Raw genomic sequence first — 22,280 nt, forward strand, 5'->3', positions numbered from 1 at the left:
GAGCAAGGGACGTCGGACTGACACCAACCACAGGTACCGCAACCTTATCGCCACCTGCAATGAGATGGCACACAGGACAGCTTTTCAGCCGAGAAACAAGCTACAGTGAATTGAAAACAGAAGTGCCTTCTCCGCACTTGCTCACAGTCAGGGCGGAAAATATAGTGTGGACTCAACTGAAGCGGAAGGGGGGGGGGGGCACAAATGTTAATGTTCAAACATTTGTCTCTTTTGAAACAGAAGGCTTGGATGGAAGCAGCTTGTTTATGGCTGCAGCCTGCATGCACATGGCCATCTCGCTGGTTTTGCAACCAGGCTAACGCAACTTGCTCTCTCGCTTTCACTGATGCCACTCTCTCCTTCACGCAAAGTATCACAATCCTGCCTGCACTGATCACAGTCTTGTGTGCAGGAGCCAAGCTTGCTCCGGTCACCAACCACCACCATCTCCTTGCCCGCCTGAATACAGGCTGCTGCACAAACCTTCAAAAAACACACGGCAAACTCGCTCTTCCCTACACATGCAGCATCAAGCACAGAACTGGACCACAATCTGCTGCTCGGGGTAGACAAATGGAAAAACCCTGTGCGACACACACTGAACCTTCTACACACTTGCCCTGCTGGCCATCTGACTTCCATCCACTGCCATAAATGGCACCACAATGCAAAACACCATGCAACGTGCGACCAAACTTGCCATTTTTTTTTTTCAATTCAACGATACACTGCTTGCTCAACACTGCAAGAAACGACAGTGTAACCTGGACACAGGACAACAACAGTTGAAAGGAAAGTTCAGAAAAAAAAAAAGAAACACACAGCATTTGTTTCATTCATCGTTTCATCCCTGTGCACTGCCTTCTGTCATCATGTGACAGCCTGCTTAATCTCATCTATGCTAGCTTCCACTACGAAAAATGTTTGAGTTGACGAATGAGAGTGGCTTGCCATTCCCTATTTTGCATTCCCACTGAGGACAGTCAACTGGCTGAGTGCATTCATGCGACACACATTTTGGCAACGCAAAACTGCAAGTGCCAACAAACACACAATGAAATGTAAGCGTACAATCGGCTCCTAGCACGTAAACAAAGTATTCACTGCATAATGCTTCTTGCCCCACTGGTACACATAAGCCCTTTGCACGCCTGGGATGCCAGGATATTGCAAATGGCTCCTTCCTTACACGCCGATGCCTTGCATATAAACTGCAACATTTTGCCAACACTAGACCAAGCCTGGCCAAAAACACCAAAGCGACTCTGTGCACCTAACGAGCTACGCTAAACGCCCTCCTCATCAGCAACCGCACATTCCATCATGGTTTGCATGAGTGCACAGCTGCTGACCACAACAATGAAACGCATTTCGGGGGCAAGAAACACACATTGAGAATGAAATCGCTGCACGTGGCTTTGATACCACAACAAAGTGCATGGAGCCACAATGCAATTGGCAGCGCTGCCAAAAGCATTCCTTTCACGCTGCATCCTTTGTCCAGCCGCAAAAGTGGTTACAGATCCAGCAACAAAACCAGGCATTGCACATGACCTCACACAGGCAACACTCACTCTCTCTGCAATTCATGCAGCTTTTCCAAAGTGAAAGGTGCACAAAAAATTGATGCTACTGCTTCCTTGTGAGCCTTGGAAAAATGAAAAAAGGAGAAGAAAAAAATGATTTGAACATTGAAATCATACCTGAGTAAGAGAAATTTACAATATGGCCGCATGCCGATGAATTAGGAGCTGCCACTCTACACCAGTGCTGTCAACATTCTTTTTGGACAAAGTTTTTCACAATACTACAAACAAGCCTCCTCTTTGAGTTCGAACATGTGAAGCTTCCCAGCACTGATACAATCCTTGTGATATTGTTGGCTGCGACAAGCACAGCCACAATGGACAGCAGGCTTCAACCTTTTTACACAGCCACTAACAGTGCCTGAAATGTAAAGAATGCTACTCAGGCCGGTCACACAGCACTAGCACAGCTCAATAGGACTACAACAGTGGGGATGGGCTGACACGTCATCATGGTTACCGACATGCCAATCTGAGGAATATACAAAACAGCGTGTCCAATAGTACAAGCTAAACATTGGGATGCTGCCAGTGCTTTCAGCTCAAAAACATCAACCAAATGCTGCCATGCAGTTTCTTTCATGCTTCTACACTGCAGCCGAAACTTATCGCCCACAGTCGCAGCTCCTCATTCAACATGTAACATGGACCTTCAAAGGCTCGATTCCATGAATAACACTAAGCCTACAGCACACATTTACTTGCTGTGTACTGCGCCCATTTTCTCAACACTTGGGTCTAGCATTTAGTTGCTCAAGATGGCTTGAATGGGTGAAGAACTTAGGCCCTCTGAAGAGCTGGTTTTGCCAGACAAAAAAAAAAATGTTCAGGGAAGCTTGCTGTGCATACGATGATGGTAAAATGCGGAACGATGTGAATGGATCATGCCTGCACGGCAGCGGTGCATGGAAGGCGACGAAAGGATACGAGATGTCAGACTGGACGAACAAACGAAAGGTGCAAAGAAAAGTATGAACCACAAAGGGTGGGGACCGGTATAACTGTATGTACAGGTGCCACTGTTACTTCGAACAAACCTGTCATGATGGTGCGACTGTGTGTCAGCCCGCATTGCAGTTGTCTCCGTTTTACTTGAAGTGCGCAATATGAGTTGCAGGAAGTGACATGATCTGAACAAAAAAATAAATACAGTGAGATGATGCCACAAACAATGGGGACAGGCTGACTGGTATCTTGGCACTAGCGTTGCTCGTATACTACTCAAAAGGAAGAAGGTGACAAAAAGGGGTGTGGCAGGTTAAAAAACGCAGGTCCATTTCCAGTGAACACAAAACAAGGACGCAACGCCTCCATGAGATGGGACAAATAAGAATGACGGCTGCCAAAAGGGAAGCAATGTAGGGACAGACAGCTGAGTTGAATTTTACAAGGGAGCTGACTGCTTGGGTGCAGTGGAAAGAATGACAAGTGTCTCTCTCTTGGCACGGATTTTTTGTACTGCGAGAGGCGGCTTCACAATGAGGTCGATGTTTTTCCAGCCTGGGAGAGCCGCACGCCATCTCGTGTAAGTGTTTCCCATGTCACTTTTGTGCCGTTGACAAAGAGCTCCTCCGCGTGTGGAAAGAGTAGTGGAAGAGGCATCAGTCCTGGAGAATGCCGCCTCCGTTTCCACTTTCTTTTTTGCCTTCCTTTCTTTTCCCCTTTTCTTTTTGTACGATGAGTGTCGGAGCGACACATTCTTGTGCAGGGCTATGTAAAGGTGGGGACATCATGACTAGGACACACACGTTTGAAAACCCGCATCGAGTAGTACTTCGAACATGCATACATACACATTTGCACGCACGCACACACATATGAAAAAGAAAACCTTAAAACCGTAACAATGGCTCGACCAGGCGCCGAAAACACTCAGATGAGGTATCGTAACTGCCAGACACACACAGGAATCAAAGCAGTGCTACTGCGACAAATAAAACACCTGCATCACTTTGCAGCAACAAACATATGCGTGTCTGCCCGCTCCACATCATTTTTGTGCAAACATGCTGTGTGTATGTGTGCTGGGGTCAGAAATATCCTTGTGCAAAGAACACTGCACTGGCAAGCACAGAACATGCAAGCCATGTGTGTGCGTCTGCGAAAGCAACATATGCTACCCGCAGAGCAGAAGAGAGTAATCACATTTTCACATGAACAGGTACGACCTACAACCCTTGCCTACCGCCTGTAGTTCAAAATGAAGTGTTTCCTAGGTAGCAAGGACACCCCTATGGTAGATGTGGTGTGAAGTACATAATAAGCTGCAAATATTGAGTGAGCAATGGGCGGGAACTGCTCTTTCACTGGGGTCAGTGAAACGGCATAAAAACAAATATGAACCCGTCTAAAAACGAATAGTCATGAAAGAAAACTCTCTCCGAGTCCCTGAATGCATGCTAAATGGAGCTGGATGGTTTGGACGCCCAACAGTAACAAAATGCACGAAAGCTAGTTTTAGAGTCCACAAATCTTTGAGGCAGATTGCCAAGACCAAATGAGGGCTACGGTGCAAGATTTTGTTCCACTGCCAACTTCCATGCCACGAAGCACACTTCAATCCTTTGCCTGCCAATCAGTGATCCATGCAAACCGCAAAGTGCGACCAACTGCCTCCAGGAAACCAGTGTCCGAGCAAATTTCTTGCCATGTGCTTCAGGCGTCCACAGTTCTACAAGTACACTCTACATGATGGGCTATGGGAATGACAAGCGAGAGTTAAAAAAAAGACGTATGGAAGTCGTCCATGCCTAACTGCGACAACTCACAACAGCAGCGTTGGGCCAGAATGCTCTAGCATACACGCAAACACATGCACAAGCATACCATACAGGCAACAGAAATGCCAACAGCTCACAAACACAGTAAGAAAAGTGCACACATGCATATCAGCACTACGCAAGCCGGAACTGCTGAGCAACATTAGGCACTCGCTCTCACCTTTGACCACCCACGCAAAACACGCATGTAGGGTCAGCAAATCACAGCAGCAATGCTCTCTCAAAGCTCTATGGGAGAACTTGCTCTTAGATCATGGTGCCTTGAGTTTGTCAGCCCACAGTTCCGGCTTGCACCGCACAAGCGTGCTTGTCTCAGGCACGCCACATCATCAAGAATACTCCTCACTGCGCAGTGGCTCTGTTATGCACTGGCGCAACAACAACAACAAACGAAAACAACAAACATTAAAACTTCTGCTGTCTACAATTAAACTCAGCCCACCCGCCCCTCAAGGCAGAAAGGAAAAACCAGCAGGCCAGCACTTAAAAAGAAGTTATGAACACTACACGGTGAGCGACACAAAACAACAACGAAAAGAATGCATGCTCTGACAACACAGCTGTCCTCGCTTTCACGAAGAGAGAGGAGGAAAAAAACGTAACAGCAATAATGGGGACACCTTGAAAGAGGAAAGACGAGAGGATCTCAGCGGAACAGAAGGCGAGATCCTACAGTGTGTGTGCTGACTGGCAGCACGTCGTGGCTAGCACCAGTCACCACAGTCAGCGTGTGCATTGCAGTCCCAGAAAAAGTATTGCATTTGACGTTTCTTCCTGGACAGGCTGCCACTGCTACACAAACGGGGTGACCCCAGTAGGCTGGCCGGCCAGGCCACCACTCCATGTGGGAAAAGTGCTACTTGAGACCGTGATATGCTGTTGTGTGCTTTTTGACCAGGGCTAGAAGGATCACCCATGTCGTCGTCTCTGTCAACAGCACGGAGCCCAAAGCACATGCCACCACAGATGGTGCCAGGCAAATGCTGGCTCGAATGCATGTGCATTGTGCTCCTCAGCTCTGGCAAGGACATGGGCCCACCCTGCCACTGATAGCAGAAATGCTAAGCCTTTCGTTCTTGTGCCCATTCTAAAGCATCTACAGAACTGTCCTGAAAATTCTGCCAGTGAAGGAGGCATGTTCCACCTGGATTCATTTCAGCTCTCAGCTCTGTCAACGAAACAATGAAAAGTTTGGGGCCTCTGCTTAACCACATCTGGGATGCTCTGAGTCTTACCTGGGCATGTGAGCAGTTTTGGTGGGTGCTTTGCAGGCAGCCCAAGTGTGATCAAAGAAAGAGAGCCACACAGGCCAAACATAGCCTCCTTTCCACTCTTCCATGCCTCTAGATCAAACCAGCCCAGTCGTTTCCTTTTCTGGTGTCGGGTGTCGGAAACACTTGACATTTATAAGTTGTGCAACTGTAACTCTCTCAGTTGTTGTCCAGGCTACAGGGCCACAATTTGGGTACAGTGATGCAGAGCACTGTATACAAGGAGGCCAGCTCCAAGGAGGCCATTCTGTAGGAATATGGTAAGGGCAGCTATGTGTGGCGCACCACAGCCTCCTGGGGTACACCCACGCTTGCTACACTTCCCTCAGACTACTACAGCAGGCACAGCTTCCCAAGTCAATGGCAGCAATGGCACAGAAAGAAACAAGTGGAGGGTCTCAGGTGGGGGCACTGCGAGAAACTTGCTGCTGCAACACGTGACGCCTCCAGCACTTCAGGCGGCGAGGAGCATTTTGTGTTGTTCCACTGGGGAGACCTGTGGGGGACTGTGTGCTGCCGCCTCCTTGCCTTCGCACAAATTCACTGGAGCGCTGTCTACTGCGTGTGGAGAGGTGGTTTGCGGTGGTGGTGCAGGCGGCTGCGTGGTGCCGGCTGGGGACGTGGGCACACCACTCAGCGGCAAGCGAGGGGATGGCATGTCGCCACCCTTGGGCATGGAGCCGAGCTTGCAAGACATGGGCTCTGCCTCCTGCATAGCACAGAGCACAGAACAAACTTACATTCTGCTTCTAATACAATCGGCTAGCAGCAGTCACTGATGTCAATGGACTGTTAGCATTAGCACATACCGGGTGCCGGCAGGCTAAAAAAAAAAAGAGAATTTCATGCATTATTCTTTCATGCTCGCTGCTTCTTCCTTCAGATGACAAGCACCTCTGTGAAGCCATTCATATTTCCAGTGCTGTATAGTGAATCGTCTCATTGTGTGCAGCACTCTGAACAGCATGCTTGATCAATGCAAGTGCTGCACTGAAAGGCTGCCACTTAACTAAAACACCCTGCCACTGAAATGCAGACACCAGTTGCGCTAATGGCAGAAAAACAAAGGGGAAACATAGGCAGCGGACAAAAATTTCCACAGCATGCTGTTAGTTTTTATTTACGCTTCAAGTTGACATTTTGCTCTGACACTGCACATGTACTGTTATGCACCGACCAGCCAGCACTGTTGTAGGCTTGCTAAAGCTTCCACCCATCTTGAAAACTAGGGTCAGTCAGCTCCCAGCACAATGCCATCCACAGGCACTGCAGGAAATGGGTGATGTGGATGTGTTCTCAGTGATTTCAACAATGTGCTTGCTTATGATCACTGCAATTCTCTGCATCTTTTCATACAAAGCTAGGAAGGGCTCTAGACTGAAACAGTCTACTCTCGATTGCAGCAACAGCAGCAGCACCCTGAGAGCACAGGTACAGTAAGATACCTAGCTGAAATAAAGGAGAGGAAATGGAAGAGTTAACATTAAGATACTTAGTTGAAGTTAAGAGGAAATGGACATGAGCAGGGCATGCATTGCAAAGAAGAGACTATCAATGGCCCTTTGGGGTAACAAAGTGGATGGAGTGGAGTAATAGAGGAAAGGTAAATGCAGCAGCAGGCGGGTGGGCGAGATTACAGTAAAAGCTCATTAATTCGACCCCTGTTAATTCGGAAATCTGAGTAATTATAATTGCCGGCTTGGTCCCGGCTTGGTCCCGGCCAACACCCGTGCAAGTCTGTGGCGTCGTACGCTCGCTAATTCAGGCATTATAAGACTTGTGCCAGTTAATTTGAACAAGCTACCGAAGGGATCCTGCGTCCAGATATGACTGATGCAGCAAGCGATCGACGAATTTTGCTACTCAAAACCTGAATTCCATGCTACAGAGTTGTACACGTGCCTCTAACAGCTGCAGGCGCAATAACAAATGGACAGCCCAGTCTCCGACAATGGTCTGACCACTTAGTTTCGGTTTCGCTTTTCCGAGCTTCACGTCAGCTCACAGCGACGGCAGCTCCACCAGCCAGCGTCAGCTAGCCAACCGACGTTTCGGGTGCTGACTGGCTGGTACCCCCCTCCCCCGTCTCTCCCTGCCTTGGCACCGCAGAGCATTTCCTTCACTTCTGTCGACATCGTTCCGTTCTTCCAGTGTGCCGAAACTGTGCACACCACGACGTCACTCTTCATATGATGAAGCCTCCTTACATGCTATGGTGCCACTGCATTGCACCGTGAAGGATGCCGGATAGGCCCTGCCAATTTTGGAGCAGTTGTGCTTCCGACAGCATGCACGCCACAAAGCATTGGTGGAAACATGAAAAACAGTCATTGCCATGCTATTTTTATCTCAAAAGCAGGTATTCATTGCCCAGACTTTCACCAAATAAATTTAACGTGGTGGAACCAGTTCTTGACAGTTTACTCGAGGCCATTCAATAATACGAAAATTTTTCTTGAACCTTGAAGCTTGAATTAACGAGCTTTTACTGTAGCAAGTTTGCTGGCATAGGGTGGCCGTAGTGGTGCTGCATAGGGCTGATAAGAAGCAAATGGGAGAAGCCTCTGTCCTGCAGTGGACGCAGCTCGGCTGATGGTGGTGATGATGGTAAAGCCCTGCAGTCGGGGCACTGACCTGTCGCTGCTGCAGCAGCAGCTTGTAGCCTGCGAGGAAGTGGCGCTGCTGGTAGGCAGCCAGGAGCAGGTTGACCTCGCGCATGATGTCCTGCCGGGCCCGATCACCCAGAGAGTGCCGCTCAAATGCCACCCAGAGGCCCCGCAACTCAGAGACCATCTGGGGACTGCCTTCCTTGCCATCTTCAGCCTGACCCACGTCTTCCACGCCTGCAAGATGCCCACAGAGCACACACCATCAGTACACAACTCCCCGTTTCATTTACGATTTTTAATTTCATGTTTTTTTTTTCCACTGTACTCGTCACTGTACCCCACATTAAGCCTGATTCATGTTACTGCCTCCCAGCCCTGTGAGTGTTGCCATTGATAGCACGCATGTTGCTTCACATGGAGTGACTGCATGCTCTAGTCTTCGTGGACCCTGTTTTGTCCAGTAGGTGACAATTTTATCACGCTAATCGAACAGCTTGTCTCAAGGTACGCACATGGATGCACACACTTGCATGCAGATGTATATTAGAAATAAGGAAGAAGCAGACACTGCTCTTTAACATCGTCTTATTCAGCATCTCTCTCTAAGGCAGAGATTAAATGGCATAAGAATGAAATCTGCTGTGTACCCTTTACCTTCCATGCCAATCAAGACCCTGTTTAATCATCCACTAATGTCTTTTCGTGACATTCACATAAGAAGGGTGTTCAGTAAGTTTTGGAATTAGTATCAACCGGTGAGACCTTTGTCCTGCTATGCATGTGTGTGGCTGGGCCGATGATGATAGTGGCAATGACGCTGACATTCAAATGGAAGTTCAGAGTGTCCTTTTTCCCATGAGCACGCCACTTTTTGAGTTAGTCCCCACCAGAAGAGAAGCCATTTCTGCCTCTAATCTCGGAAAATAGCCAAAGTCTGATGGTACAACGTGCTACTGCTGGTGGGGACACAAGGACGTGCTCTAAGATATGAGGGTTCCAATTATACTTCTATGAAACTTGCCACCCTTTAACGGAATCACCCTGCACAGCAACAAATTTTCTTGCAGTGGTGACACCATGACTGCACGGCTGCTCTAAACACCTCTTTCTAGGCATGTGCAGCCCAGGTGGTCGAAGTTATTCCGGAGCCCTCCACTTCGGCACCTCTTTCTTCCTTTCTTCTTTCACTCCCTCCTTTATCCCTTCCCTTACGGCGCGGTTCAGGTGCCCAACACTACATCAGACAGATACTGTGTCATTTTGTTTCCCCAAAAACCAATTATTATTGTTGTTATTATTATCATAGCCAGCTGGAAAATCACTGATCCAAAAGCAGAACGGCCTGAAAACGGTTGACCACAAAGAAAAATTTTTAGCATTAGAAACAGCCAAAAATTCCTAATCGCGAAAATGGGCGAGTACAGAGTGTGAGGAATCACTTCAAAGATGTCACTACGAAAAAAAAGCTTTTTAACTGACACACTTACACACAGGTATCCATACCTCCCGCAGCTGGGGCGTCGGGTGAACTCATTTTAACTGCGATGAACACTAAATTCGGAGGGATTAAAAGAATTGCATTATGGTGGCTTACCAGATAGTGTGCTCAGGCTGCTATTGGACATGGTCTCCTCTGTGTCAGCAGAGAGCCTCCCGTTGGCAAGTTTTCCCACCGGTGCTGCACCCACTGGCACCTCTTCCGATGCCCTGCTGCAGGCTGTTGGCACATGCTCCTTTTTGGGGACCACTTCCACAGCAGTTTTCTTGAGATGCTGTAGCGTCATGGGTGCATCAAGCCTGCATGTAATAGAACAGACAAAATTGATAACCAAAATTTTGTGCCATATTTTATGCCAAATTACGATTCAACATTTAGTGAAGAGACAAAACTTGGCAGCCGAGTTTAAATCATTGCAGTGATGTGATTGGCCGAGGTCACTTTAGAGCAGCTTTTGGAGCAGCCAAAAGTGCCTTCTGGTGCAAAGAAGTGAGCATTTGGTGCAGATATACACCGCATTTTGCTATGTATAACTCTTTCTTTTTTTTTTTTAGACTTTATATTGGTGCGACTCGTATACAGCAAAAAATTGCATGCCACTTCACACCATCTTCTGCCATTCCTAGCAACTATGTTTGTGAGGAAAATCGATGTGTAAAAGAGAAGAACTGAGTTTTTATACAGTTTTAGCACAGCGCAAACCGCTACTGTGCTCCGGTTCAATGGGAAGTCGGGGTCCCAACTACGCCTGCGCAGCGGCCGGTGTGCGCCCCTCAAGGCTATCTGTGCATGCACATATAGTGGAACACAGATCGTGCTATGCTGAAACTATTTTTAAAATGTTATCCTACGGATAGAATCACATAACCTCAAAACAACCAGACTAAATGCATAAGAGGCATATTCTCGAAAGTTACGATTTCAGCGTTGCATCCGTATGGCTTCGCATATGTCATGCGTTATTAGCATGACGCTGCCTGCGCAGCGAAGAAGCTGCGATGCAAAACTGAAGATGTGTGCCGTTGATTATGCGCTGGAGAACAGGAACCGCGCAGCAGGGAGATAGTCTGATGCGAGTGAAAAAAATTATCTGGGACCATCTGCCTCTTTTTGATAGGGCAACAACGCAAACCCCAAAATCGGCACCTACTGAAAACTTCACGGTAGCGTGCCATTTCCCCACTTCGGCCGAGCAAGGACTTGGAACACCAGCATCCATTGTGAATGCTTTTGCCATGTGCATTTCCAGCGTGCCCTCCACACCATGGGATGGCCGCAGTAAATCCCTGCTTGCTTCAGGCCTATTTCGCTTCTTCTGGTTTTGAATACGTGGGTTGACAATAGGCCCGGCCGCATGACACGCAGCATGCATACACGTTCACGAAAGATGACGCATGGTGCCCGAGAAGTTCGTTCTTAAGAAAATACGGAGTTTTTGCACTGCCCTAGTGCAGATTACTGATATTTTGTCATAATGTAGCAGCATGTAGCAGGCTTTGCCTTTTGGTGCAGTTTGGCACAACTGGCACAGTAATCACGTCACTGTCACTGGCAAGGTCCACTTTTAGCACTCAAAAAGATACAACTTTTATGAATTCATGTTCACATATGGTGTGGAGGAATATATGTGTTAGAATACAGTGTTTAAAAATTTCCAGGCACTCCGCCTTCTTACAGCATTGCTCGTCATGTGGATTTAGTGCAACAATCTTCCAGCATGCACTAAGATTAGTCTTTCTGTTCTAAATGCAACATTTGGTTAAAACATTTGGCGCGGTTAAAACACAGGCAGCACGCCTGTGTCTACATATATGGCTAGCATGAACAACCAAAACAAGGTACACTCTACACAACAAACAGCACTAGCATGAAGCAAGGAATTTTTTGCTACAAAAGCAATAGGTTTACCGAAAGCCGGACCAGATATGGCAAACGCCTTCTGAAGTATTATGTGCCGCAACTCCTTAACTAAATAACTAAGAAATCTTTTTGCTTAACACTCGTAACACACTGAAATCGTTCCTGGTTAAATTGCGTTATTAATTACTACAAACTCCTCAGTGCCATGTTGTGGCTCTTTTTCTTTCTTTCTTTCTGACCTGAGAATGTTTCCTATGTTCTGCTGTGTCGGTCTTTGCGACATCGTGTACCAGGTGTGTTGCCTGCTGCTGGGCGCTGCCACTCAAGCCTTCTGTGGTTTTGGCAGGCCCGCATTTGTATAAACTAGTTGAAATAAACATTATTATTGTTATTATTATTGTTGTTGTTGCTGCAGCGAAAGCTACATTACGGTAGCATTCCGAGCCTACAGCGTGGCGGCGGCGCCACGCTGTCACAGGGTTGGTCACGTGGTGCGGAGCAGCTGCCGGCGGCACGGCGCTGTGGCTGATCACATGTTTCGTCACGTGGTTGGTCACGTGACCAGCCACGTGGTGCGGAGCAGCTGCTGCTGCCGCCTCCGGCGAAATTGACCTGCCACCGCTATGCGCACGTGCCGTGTCAAGTGGGACGAAGATGAAGAAGAGAGGCCCAGCAAAACGGAGCGGTGAAAGACTGACTTGGCAATTCAACTGAGCAAGTTTCACTCAGCCAGCTGTAGCTATCGCGTCACTCCAGGTTTAACCAGAGCTAAACCACTGCCAATTTTTATTACAAGTGCTCATTGAGGTTAAATAAAGCAAAGGAACTTTTTTGTCTTTCATTAGGTAATTACACTGCTCCTTGACACATTCAATCTGATGACATTAACCATTCTCCTTAAAGGAGCACAGGGGGAATGTTTTCAGGTCCCGATTTTTACTTATAACAGCATGCATGGTCTCTGGGACGAGAGAAGTCAAGAAGATGTGCCCCACTGCCCCGCAGGTAATTTATTGCAGCACCAAGTTTTAGTTTTCTGTAGGCTATGGCATCAAAGGTCAGTACACAAGTCAACTGTGCTCACAAAACAGTGACACATTTACTGCTCCACTGTCTGCTGCGAACAACAGAACCATGAGTGATGTGCACTCAAGATCACACATTGGAGAAAGCATCACTGTTTTGCAAACGCATGTGACTTGTGTTCTGATCTTTGAAATCGAAAGCCTGCAGAAACTGAAACTCAGTGCTGTAATAAATTATCTACGTACACTCACAGATGCAGAATTTTTTTAATGTTTACAAATTTTATTTTAAAAACTGTGAAAGATATAGCATTGCATTTTCTGCAGGTGGATTGTACAGCAAGGTATACATTATGTATGTGACAGAGCTTCATAATTAGACTACTAAATAACTGAAATTAACTAATCAAACATTATTTTTCCTTTAAGGGGCCAGATTATACTGCAGAACTGAAGACCGGCAACATAAAAGGTGAGCCCTGTTTTTTTAATTTTTTTTCATCAGCAATGTGGTTCGAAGTATGGAACGTCAAAGTTGTGCACTTCAAAGTTCATACCTGCCTTTCCCGTGCTGCACACTTTTAAATGGTGTTACTGCACACAGTACCGTCCCTGAAACCACGTTAAGTACTTCTATGTCATCAAATACACAAATGACGTCTGCATTTGCTGCAGCAGAAATGCGAGCGACAGAATTTTACAAATGTGCAATGTGGGAAAGCCAACCCAACTGGATTTCAAGTGTGTATTTTTGGTGTTCAGTAGTTCAAACCACATTGCCGATAAAAAAAATTAAAAACGTTTCTTCACCTTCAATGTTGACGGCCATTAATTTTGCAATATAATCTTCCCCCCTTAATTCCATATCCAGCCCAGACTGCACCAACCTAAATTATTTTTAAAGCGCCTTTATTTTTCAAATAAACGTCTGTAAACTTTAATAACAATCACCCAGTATACTGCCCTATTGCTAAAAGTTCCGTTCACTGTCCACAGTCCTTTAACTGTACAAAAACTGGCTTTTGTCTGCCTTTGCCACATGGCCATGCCACACATGGACACCTCTCCTTCTTTGTCCCCTCCCAAGCTGCAGTGGTTGAAAACAAACTGCCAGCTTGTACTCCACATCTGCAGTTAGTGTATGCCCACAGGTGGAACAATTGCCTCTCGACATGCCTAGTTACCGCCTCACAGATGTGGATCATGCCTGTTGCACCAATATGATGTGCATTTGGTTTCATCCAGTTTTCTCTATAGCAGACGAATTTTCGCGCACTCCCCAGAGGGAGGCACATCTGGTGAAAAAGACTGACTGCATGTGGCTAAGCTCAAAGAGCAATAAACTGCCTTCAAATGTGTGCTGACCTTGAAAAATATTGCATGCAAGAGGTTATTAGCTAATGAGGTGTGTTGCACTTTACGTAATCGAAGCAACATGGAAGCCCAGAACTAGATCATAAATAAAGACATAGGCTTATTTTATGTCATGTTTGTGACTGAATCACAGTTGCCATCATGACTGCAACAAATTTTATCTACTTGCTTGTCTTCCTCCTTCTCTTCAAACTCCCCCTCCCCCTTCTTTAGTCGGCAACAGGTTCCGCATTTCTGCAGTCTGAAAAAACAGCACAAAAATGCAGCACTAACCTGTCAGGGTCTGTTTTGAGCATCGCTGTCCCTAGCTTTTGCATTTCCGCAATGTCTACTGGAAGGTACGTCTCCACAGGGTAGCCCAGGCTGTTGAAAAGGATGAAGAACAATGTTGGCACATTTGCTTTCCTCCTTCGCCTTACTCATCAATGCTCGAGTTCTGCACAGACTGTGGAATCTGGCAAGCTCAATTTGTTGGAAAAAAGGGGGAAGAATACTCACTTATTCTTGAGGTAGACTGGCAGAGCGGTAGAAGAAAGGCTTGTGGGTAGCTGCTCTATGAGGTGCGGCGGGATCAATTTGCCTGCCAACCGCTCCTTGAACGGCACGGGGCTCCATGGCTTGAAGGCTGAGGTCCTAGCAAACTGGCCATGCTGGTACAGGAAGGCTGGGTCCGGGCCCACAGTCATGAAGCCGCTCGCCTCTGCATCGACGGCCAGAGCAGCACGTGCCGCCTTTTTCTTGCTCAGTACGTCCACATGCAGGGGGCTCTGCGTTAGTGACAGAAAGAGCACTGCGGTGAGCAATGGGTCATCTGGAGTGCTGCGGTGCGGCAGGCGCAATAAACATATTTCAGTAACATAACTGCGCATGTTTAGCAAGCTGTGAAAACCACATGCATGGGAATTTTTTTCGTCTGTAGTTTCGGAAAAGCAACATTTCCATATTGAAAGATTTGTGTTTTAAATTGTCCTGCCATGTTTATTTCGGCGAGGAGCTTTTGATTACTGCAATGAAAATATTGCGATAACACTCAGTAGAATGCCCATGCCCCTCCCAAAGGCACTCTGGTTTATAGGGGTTCAACGTCCCAAAGCAACTGAGGCCATGAGGGACACCGTAGAGAAGGGCTCCAGAAATTTCTACCACCTGGTATTTTTGCACTGCCATTGCACAGTACATGGGCCTCTAGAATTTCGCCTCCATTGAAATTCGAACGTCGCGGCCAGGATCGCACACGTCTCTTTCAGGTCAGCGGAGGCACTATAAATTAAAACATTTCAAATGCCTCTGGGAAATGCCAAAAAGACAGCTAGTTTATCTTCTTATGCATTGTTCCTGCCAGCAGCAGAATGGTCTGTAGGTGCACACATGCTGATCATGCTGCAGTTGCTCCAGCTCTACTAACGCCACAAGTAAGGTTTTCTCTGTTCTCTCACCTGGGTGGTTAACTGCGTGGCCTGCGGCAAGGTAAGGCGGTTTGGTTATGCAGCCACCACCATGTTACGAACAAAGACAAGTTTCTTCAGTGCAGCTTCTTATTTTCAAGCTGCGGTTTTCGCAAACCATGATGTGTGGCCCGTGGCGCTTAACGATGATGCTATAACTACGTTGTGGGCACATACAGACAATTAACTGCTGCCAATAACAATAACGATACTGCTGCCACTACTATTACTGCAGCTACTACCCCTACTACTATTACTAATAATAATAATAATAATAATAATAATAATGACATGAATGATAAAAAAGGTCAACCCAGGTACTTTTTTTTTGTTTGGAGGGGGGGGGGGGGTGACAAGACCCAAGAAGAGCCCTTCCACTCCACTCTCCCCTAGCGCTATTTCCAAGCACTGGGGGACAAAGACACCCCCCCACCCCCCCCCCCCCCCCCCCCGCACAACCACAGGGCACAGGTGCCGCGCGGTACGTCACAGCCGCTCTCCTCCGTCTCGCCCCAAAGGAACGACGGGGAAATCAACCCACCACACTCCACGGTCGGACGCGCACTACGCAAGCGAAACTTCCCCTCGCACCCCGAAACCCTTTCCCCACGAACAGAGCCACCGCCTCCCGGGCCCACGGCGTCGTGATTTATGGACGCAGCACTGCGAATGCATGGAGCGTGCAAAGCAGAGAGGGACTCCCTCCAGCCAGCTCCGGCTCGCCTGCTTTCGAACCAGCCCTCCTCCGGGCAGTGTCGGATGCTCCCGGCGAGCCGACTCATCGACAGCGGAGAGCGCGTGCAGGTGTGCGCGGACCACCGAAACTCGAGCGGTGGGCATCTTTCCCGCGGGACAGGATGGCACCTGTCGTTCTCACACAACATGTGCAGGAAACGAGGGTGGCGTGATGCGACGACCGACGCGCCGTAAACGGACGCCGTGACATTGAACGTAATGCACACATTCGAGGTGCGGGGGGGGGGGGGGGGGGGGGGGGGGGGGGGGGCTGTCTCCCGTTGCAAGGACACGGGCTGCCGGAACGGAATCGCCCGACGAGGCGAGCCAATGGAGCGCGCCCTCACGGCCGCGAGATGCGGCGGCACGTAGCGTGGAAGAAGACACCCCGATGCTTGCTGACGACAAAGCCGCTTTGAAAAAGCGACCACGACGCTTCAACCGCCGTTGCGAACGCACTGGTTTCTGCGGTGGTTAGCCGAGTCGAGCACGGGGACTCGAACACCGCGATCTAAACGAACATTTTCAACCGTTGCGCGCTGCAACTGTCCGCACTGCACGTTCGTGATGCTAACGGCGAGTGTAATTAGAAAAGAGGCCCAAATCTCAGGTACGACTACATACCCAAACAGAGATCATACGGGTCGCGCATTCAATGCAAGGCGGCAAGCAGGAGACGTCGCGAAACAGCCCTTCACAAGCTCAGTTGTTGGTGATCTCAAGAGATGTCGCCACGGTCGGCTCGTAAGCGGGGATGAATCCGCGGTGGAAGTAGCGGAAGTTGAAAAAAAAAAGCGATTGTGGCTCAAAGGCAGAGAGGTGACATAAGGTTTAGAAGTGTAGGAAATATATTTAAAGAAAATGGCGAATTCATAGCCTGATTTACTACACCGTTAAAGAAATGTGAAGAAAAAAAAAAAGCCGAGCGTTTCAAAGGGGACGATCCTTCTTAACTTCAATCCATTCAAACGTATTAACTTATCATTAAAAGTTGACAAAGCGAATTATGATACGCGTTCTGCACAGACTCGAGCGGCCGTACGCAGTGCGGCTTGTTCACTGCCTGTTCACGGCGCACTATCTGTCCATATCGTCGGACACCTCAACCACGCCGTAAGGGAAGGGGAAAGGGAGTGAAAGAAGAGGTGCCATAGTGGAGGGCTCCGGAATAATTTCGACCACCTGGAGATCTTTAACGTGCACTGACATCGCACAGCACACGGGTGTCTTAGCGTTTCGCGTCGATCGAAACGCGGTCGGCTTCGAACCCGGGAACTCCGGACCAGTAGCCGAGCGCTCTAACCATTGAGCCAACGCGGCGGGTACACAGAAAAATGAATAATAATAATAATAATAATAATACTTGGTTTTGGGGGAAATGAAATGGCGCAGTATCTGTCTCATATCTCGGCGGACACCTGAACCGGGCAGTAAGGGAAGGGATAAAGGAGGGACTGAGAGAAGAAAGAGGTGCCGTAGTGGAGGGAGCAAACACTACCAGTTCATGCAAGCGTTCGCAGGCACTCGCGATGAGACGGCGCACGGACAAATTAGACCCGGTAGGACCAACCGTGGTGGTGCTGTATGTGGTACAGCAGCATGAGCAGCGCTGAACCTCCCGAAAACGAAACGCCTCGGCCATTTCGTCCATGGCTGTCCGGCTTCGTGGTCAACGGAGAGGAGCAGATGAAAATAATGGAGAAAGCAGGTTACGTTCGCTGGGCCCGACGAAGAATACAAAACGCAACCGCGCTCCTCTACCCCGCGCACGGCGGACCCAGCTGTACTACGCACGCGGCGGCTGCGACGCCACGGATACGGATACCACAACCGCCACAGCGCACACAATGTGCGCAGCGGCACGCATTCTTGAGACCGCATCCCCAAACTGGCGAGGAAATAAGCACGCCCGGGCAGCCTTGGGTGTGTGTGCGTGGGGGGGGGGGGGGGGGGGGGGGCACGGCGCAGCCTCGGCCCAAACAGCAATGCCGTAAATCTGGGCCCGGCCGCTTCGAGCTCGCTACAAACAAGCGCGCGAGATACAAAGCAAAAGGCAAGAAGGAGAGCGTCCAAGGCGGCGGTGGTGGTGTCGGCGTCGGGAAGGTCTCAAAAGGGAGGGAGGCCGCGCAACCGAGGAAGGCTGTCATCATAACTCGCCTCCAGCCATGACGGAGGGCCGCCGCGTCGCGTCCACAACTCGCCCTTCTCATTCTGCGTAGCGCCACAGAGAACTCCAGCGCCAACGCCGCGTGCCCTGCTGCCATCTTTCTCTCTTTTTTTCTTTGTTGCTGGTGCGCTCACTACTTCGCCTGCACTAGCGCGTGGAGTGCACTTCAAGCGCACCGCATCCGGCGCCATCTGGCTTCGGCGAGGGTTCCTCTTTTTTATTATTATTATTCTGCTGTCTCTTTATGGGGCTAAAAGAAAGGGGATAACGTAAAAGAACAAACGGGCATATAAAGTTACGGGGGCATATATTTTTTTATACCCCCTTTCCTTCAACCTTGATCCGTTCAAGCCGTCCGCTCTTATACGGTCCCCACATTCAGCACGCAGCGCTACTAGGACGACAGCACGACGCCGGCAGAACCAACCGACCGGAGTTCGCTTCGCCGGCACACTGGCTCGCCCCCTCCCATTCACGATGCAAGCTCTGCCAAACGCTGCCAATGAAGAAACAGGTCGGAGATGCTAATATCAAGCGGGTAGAAAGAGAGGACTGTTGTGGCTTAAACCTCGGCCCGAACCTAACGCAAGATCTGGAAGAAATAATAAAGAAAAAAATCGGCAGTCGTGGTGAAAGGGGTGATCTTTATAAGCGCGTCTCCTTCTACTCCCCCCCCCCCACCCCCCCCCCCCCCCCCCCCCCCTTTCGAACTGCTCCTTCCCAACACAGGAAGGGCCGCGAACACAACGCGGCCCCGTTGTTCGTTGCGACGCTCGCGCGTGCTATCGGAACACAACGTTCGAGCTAAACGCCCGCTCTCCCTTGCGGGGTCAACCTCCCGGCCCTCGTGCACGAGACAACGAACCCGGGCTGCGAGGAAGTCCGATATATGCGGCCGCGTTGAAAGCAAAGAATAGGAAAAAGAACCGAACAGAATAGGGCAAAGGAGTAACACGGGCCGCACGGAGCGGATGCAACCGTGCTCCTCCTTCCCCCCCCCCCCCCCTCTCTCTCCTACTTGCAACCTCCTCCCTTCCGAGGCTCAACGTGGGACACGACACGGAAAGACACACGAGCCTACCGGACAGGGGCCACCCACGACTGATTTATTATTGCACTTGCCTGTATTCATACAAGTACAGCCTTTGTCGAAAGTAATGCCAGCCCTAAACGTTCGCTTCTGAGCCGTGTGGTATGTGTGGCTCTTGGGAGTCGTCCCAACTTTCAGCGAGGTGGTCAGGATGAGGGTTCCTCCCATCGTCAAGGGAAATGGAAAGCGGGCGCTGCATAATGAGCCACGAAGCATGGGCCAGATGCAACCACTTTTAACGCAGGCTGCGCATCTGCAGTTGGTACTGTTCAACTATGAACAGAAAATGAGGCTACTAATAACCCTCCGTCGACGCAACTCAACGCTGGCACAGATGGTGACTGTTCTCGCCAGGCGGCGCCGTCGTGGTTTCAAGGGCAGCCAAAGATCCACGCCGGCACGCACCCCTTCAAAACCCCAGCCGGTACAACTCGGATCGGATCACGAAGGGCGAAAGGAGAGAGTGAGCACCATGCGGCAGTAACGCCCCAAGCTACTTTTCTTTTTCTTTCTTTTTTTTTAACCTCTCCGCAGGCACGGTCTCCCTCCATTCCGGACGCCCTCCCTATCCGTCTCTGCCACTGACAGCCTCTCGCCACGGTTCACACTGTGTACTAGATTAGTTCGCACGAGGGCCTCCGCTTGGGCGAGGCGAAATGAAACAAACAAACAAATAAGACGTGGTGCAGAGCACACACAACTCCGCGCACATTTGGCTCCCTTCGTGCGAACTCTTCTGTTTCTACTCCTTTTTTTGTCACACTGCGTTGATAGAGGCCAAGCTTGCCCCCCCCCCCTTTTTTTTTCACCATTTTTTTCTTGCTGTGCTTCAAAAAAGAAACAAGAATAAAGCGCGGGGGGAGGCAACGAGATGCATCGCAGAGAAGGACACAGGTGGCGATGCAGGAGAACAAAAAAAACGTCTATTTTGTGCACAACAAAAGGGTTTCGAGAACGGAGGGAGCGGCTCTCCGATGTTACGACGCCAAAGTTCCGCCGATCGACCAGGCAGAAAGTACACATAAAAAATGAAAACCAATAACAACCAAGCGTTGACGCGTATGTAAGAAGCAAGCTGCAGACAGAGAGGGGGGAAAAAAAACAATGAGCAAGGTGAATGTCTGGTAAAAAGCGGTCAGGTAAACCGCACCCCTTCGTCCCCACAACCACGGCCCTGTCATTCCCCTCACCGGCCCGGAAACAAAAAAAAAAGAGGAAATAGAGCGCGTTTAGCTCGTCAGACAAAAGCAGTGTGGGTAAGAGAGCAACGAAGGCACCGAGAAGACACACTATATACACACACGCATTCTGTAGGATTTAATAACGGCTCCAGCAAGGAGGGCCTCCAAAGGAAGCACCACTCGCACGGGGGCACACTCCAAGCGGTTTCGCTCCGCGTCTCTCTTTCATCCTCCTCCTCTCACCTTCAGTCGCTCAGATATTAATCGTGGCCGGGGAAACACCGCACTGTGTGGAGGAAGGGAAGAAGAGATGGACAAAGAAGCAGAGCATAAATAACCTGACCTCCGGGCCCCCTTCCCTTCCCTTTTCAACCCCGTACTCCTCCACTGTACTTAAAAGATTACATCGAAAGCCGATTGTATATGGAGCGACGCGCAGAGAGTAGACGAAGAAATAAGAAAGGACAGAGCACGAAGGCGAGTCCAGAGCGTGAGCCGGTGCGAGAAGGACGAACATAAGAAGAAAGAGGGAGTGGAGAGGGTGTTCGTGCACAGCGCGAGTTACGTATCTTCTTCTCTCGAGGATAAAACAACAGGCTTGTGTGGCGACGACGTTCGAACACGGATACGGCGAGGGGGGAGGGGGGGGGGGTATTATTTATACACCTAATAAAAGGAAACGAGTGGCAACTGACAACAACACCAAGCAACGCAGACATAAGCCAGAACTTGATTCATGTAAGGATCGAGTAGCCGATGCTCTCGAACGCAAGGAAGTGGGGGTCGCCAGTTCACGCGAAGCGTGCCCGAGCAAAAGCGGAAACCGAGAAGGAGGGAGGGAGAGAAAGCGTATTTCGGAGAAGTGCGGCAGCCACAAAGCGCCCACAATCAGAGAGTGAGAGAGAGAAGGGGGTCTTTTTTGAAGCAATAGAGATGGCGCTTTGCCACGAGTGCGACGCAATCATCGCCGAACCTCCTAGCCCCTTTTACTCTGCAATGTCCACGCGCGACTCCGTTGTACCAGAGTTCAAAGCAAACCGCAGTGACGTGACGAGAGTCATTTTCGTCCGGATCCCTGAGGCTAAGTTACGCCGGCATTCACTTCCAAACGGTCAGCCTTCTTTTTTCGGTCTTGGTAGATCACGCGCTTGAATGGAGTGACGGGGGTGAAAAAAAAAAATCTTCATTTTTAAAATTCAATTTTCTCCCCTATAAACGCGTCTTTCGCTCCAGAATGAATATTAATATAGACAGAAAGAGCCGTGGAATCTATTTTTTACGGGGGAGACCCTGCTATGAAGCCCGGACCCTGAGCTCCAGCGGCACCACCATCCATCTGGCGGAAGAGGCCGCTACCAGTCAAGGACTGCCAGCTAGCCTCTAACCGCGCACGCGTAACTCCCCGCCTCCCAGGCCTGCGTGCCGTGGGGTGGGGGGTGGGGGGGCAATAATAATAAGAATTGGTTTTTGGGTAAAGGAAACGGCGCAGTATTTGTCTCAAGTATCGTTGGACACCTGAACCGCGCCGTAGGGAAGGGATAAAGGAGGGAGTGAAAGGAAGAATAGGTGCCGTAGTGGAGGGCTCCGGAATAATTTCGACCATCTGGGGATCTTTAACGTGCACTGACATCGCACAGCACACGGGCGCCTTAGCGTTTC

At 49.3% G+C, this 22,280-nt stretch overlaps 1 protein-coding gene across 1 annotated transcript in view; it reads right to left on the minus strand.

Annotated features, from left to right (window-relative positions):
• Nucleotides 1-1,450: 1,450 nt before the first annotated feature.
• Nucleotides 1,451-22,280, minus strand: part of Snoo (Sno oncogene) — a 107,489-nt gene continuing 86,659 nt past the window's right edge. The window contains exons 3-7 of the mRNA XM_077653575.1: nucleotides 14,502-14,770; nucleotides 14,277-14,366; nucleotides 9,841-10,043; nucleotides 8,272-8,480; nucleotides 1,451-6,346 (exon numbers count right to left, since the gene is read on the minus strand). Coding sequence (XP_077509701.1) covers nucleotides 6,092-6,346; nucleotides 8,272-8,480; nucleotides 9,841-10,043; nucleotides 14,277-14,366; nucleotides 14,502-14,770 — 1,026 coding nt within the window. The 3' untranslated portion in view covers nucleotides 1,451-6,091. The remainder of the gene's footprint in view (nucleotides 6,347-8,271; nucleotides 8,481-9,840; nucleotides 10,044-14,276; nucleotides 14,367-14,501; nucleotides 14,771-22,280) is intronic.

Source organism: Amblyomma americanum, chromosome 2, assembly GCF_052857255.1.
Source record: "Amblyomma americanum isolate KBUSLIRL-KWMA chromosome 2, ASM5285725v1, whole genome shotgun sequence".
NCBI lineage: Eukaryota > Metazoa > Arthropoda > Arachnida > Ixodida > Ixodidae > Amblyomma > Amblyomma americanum.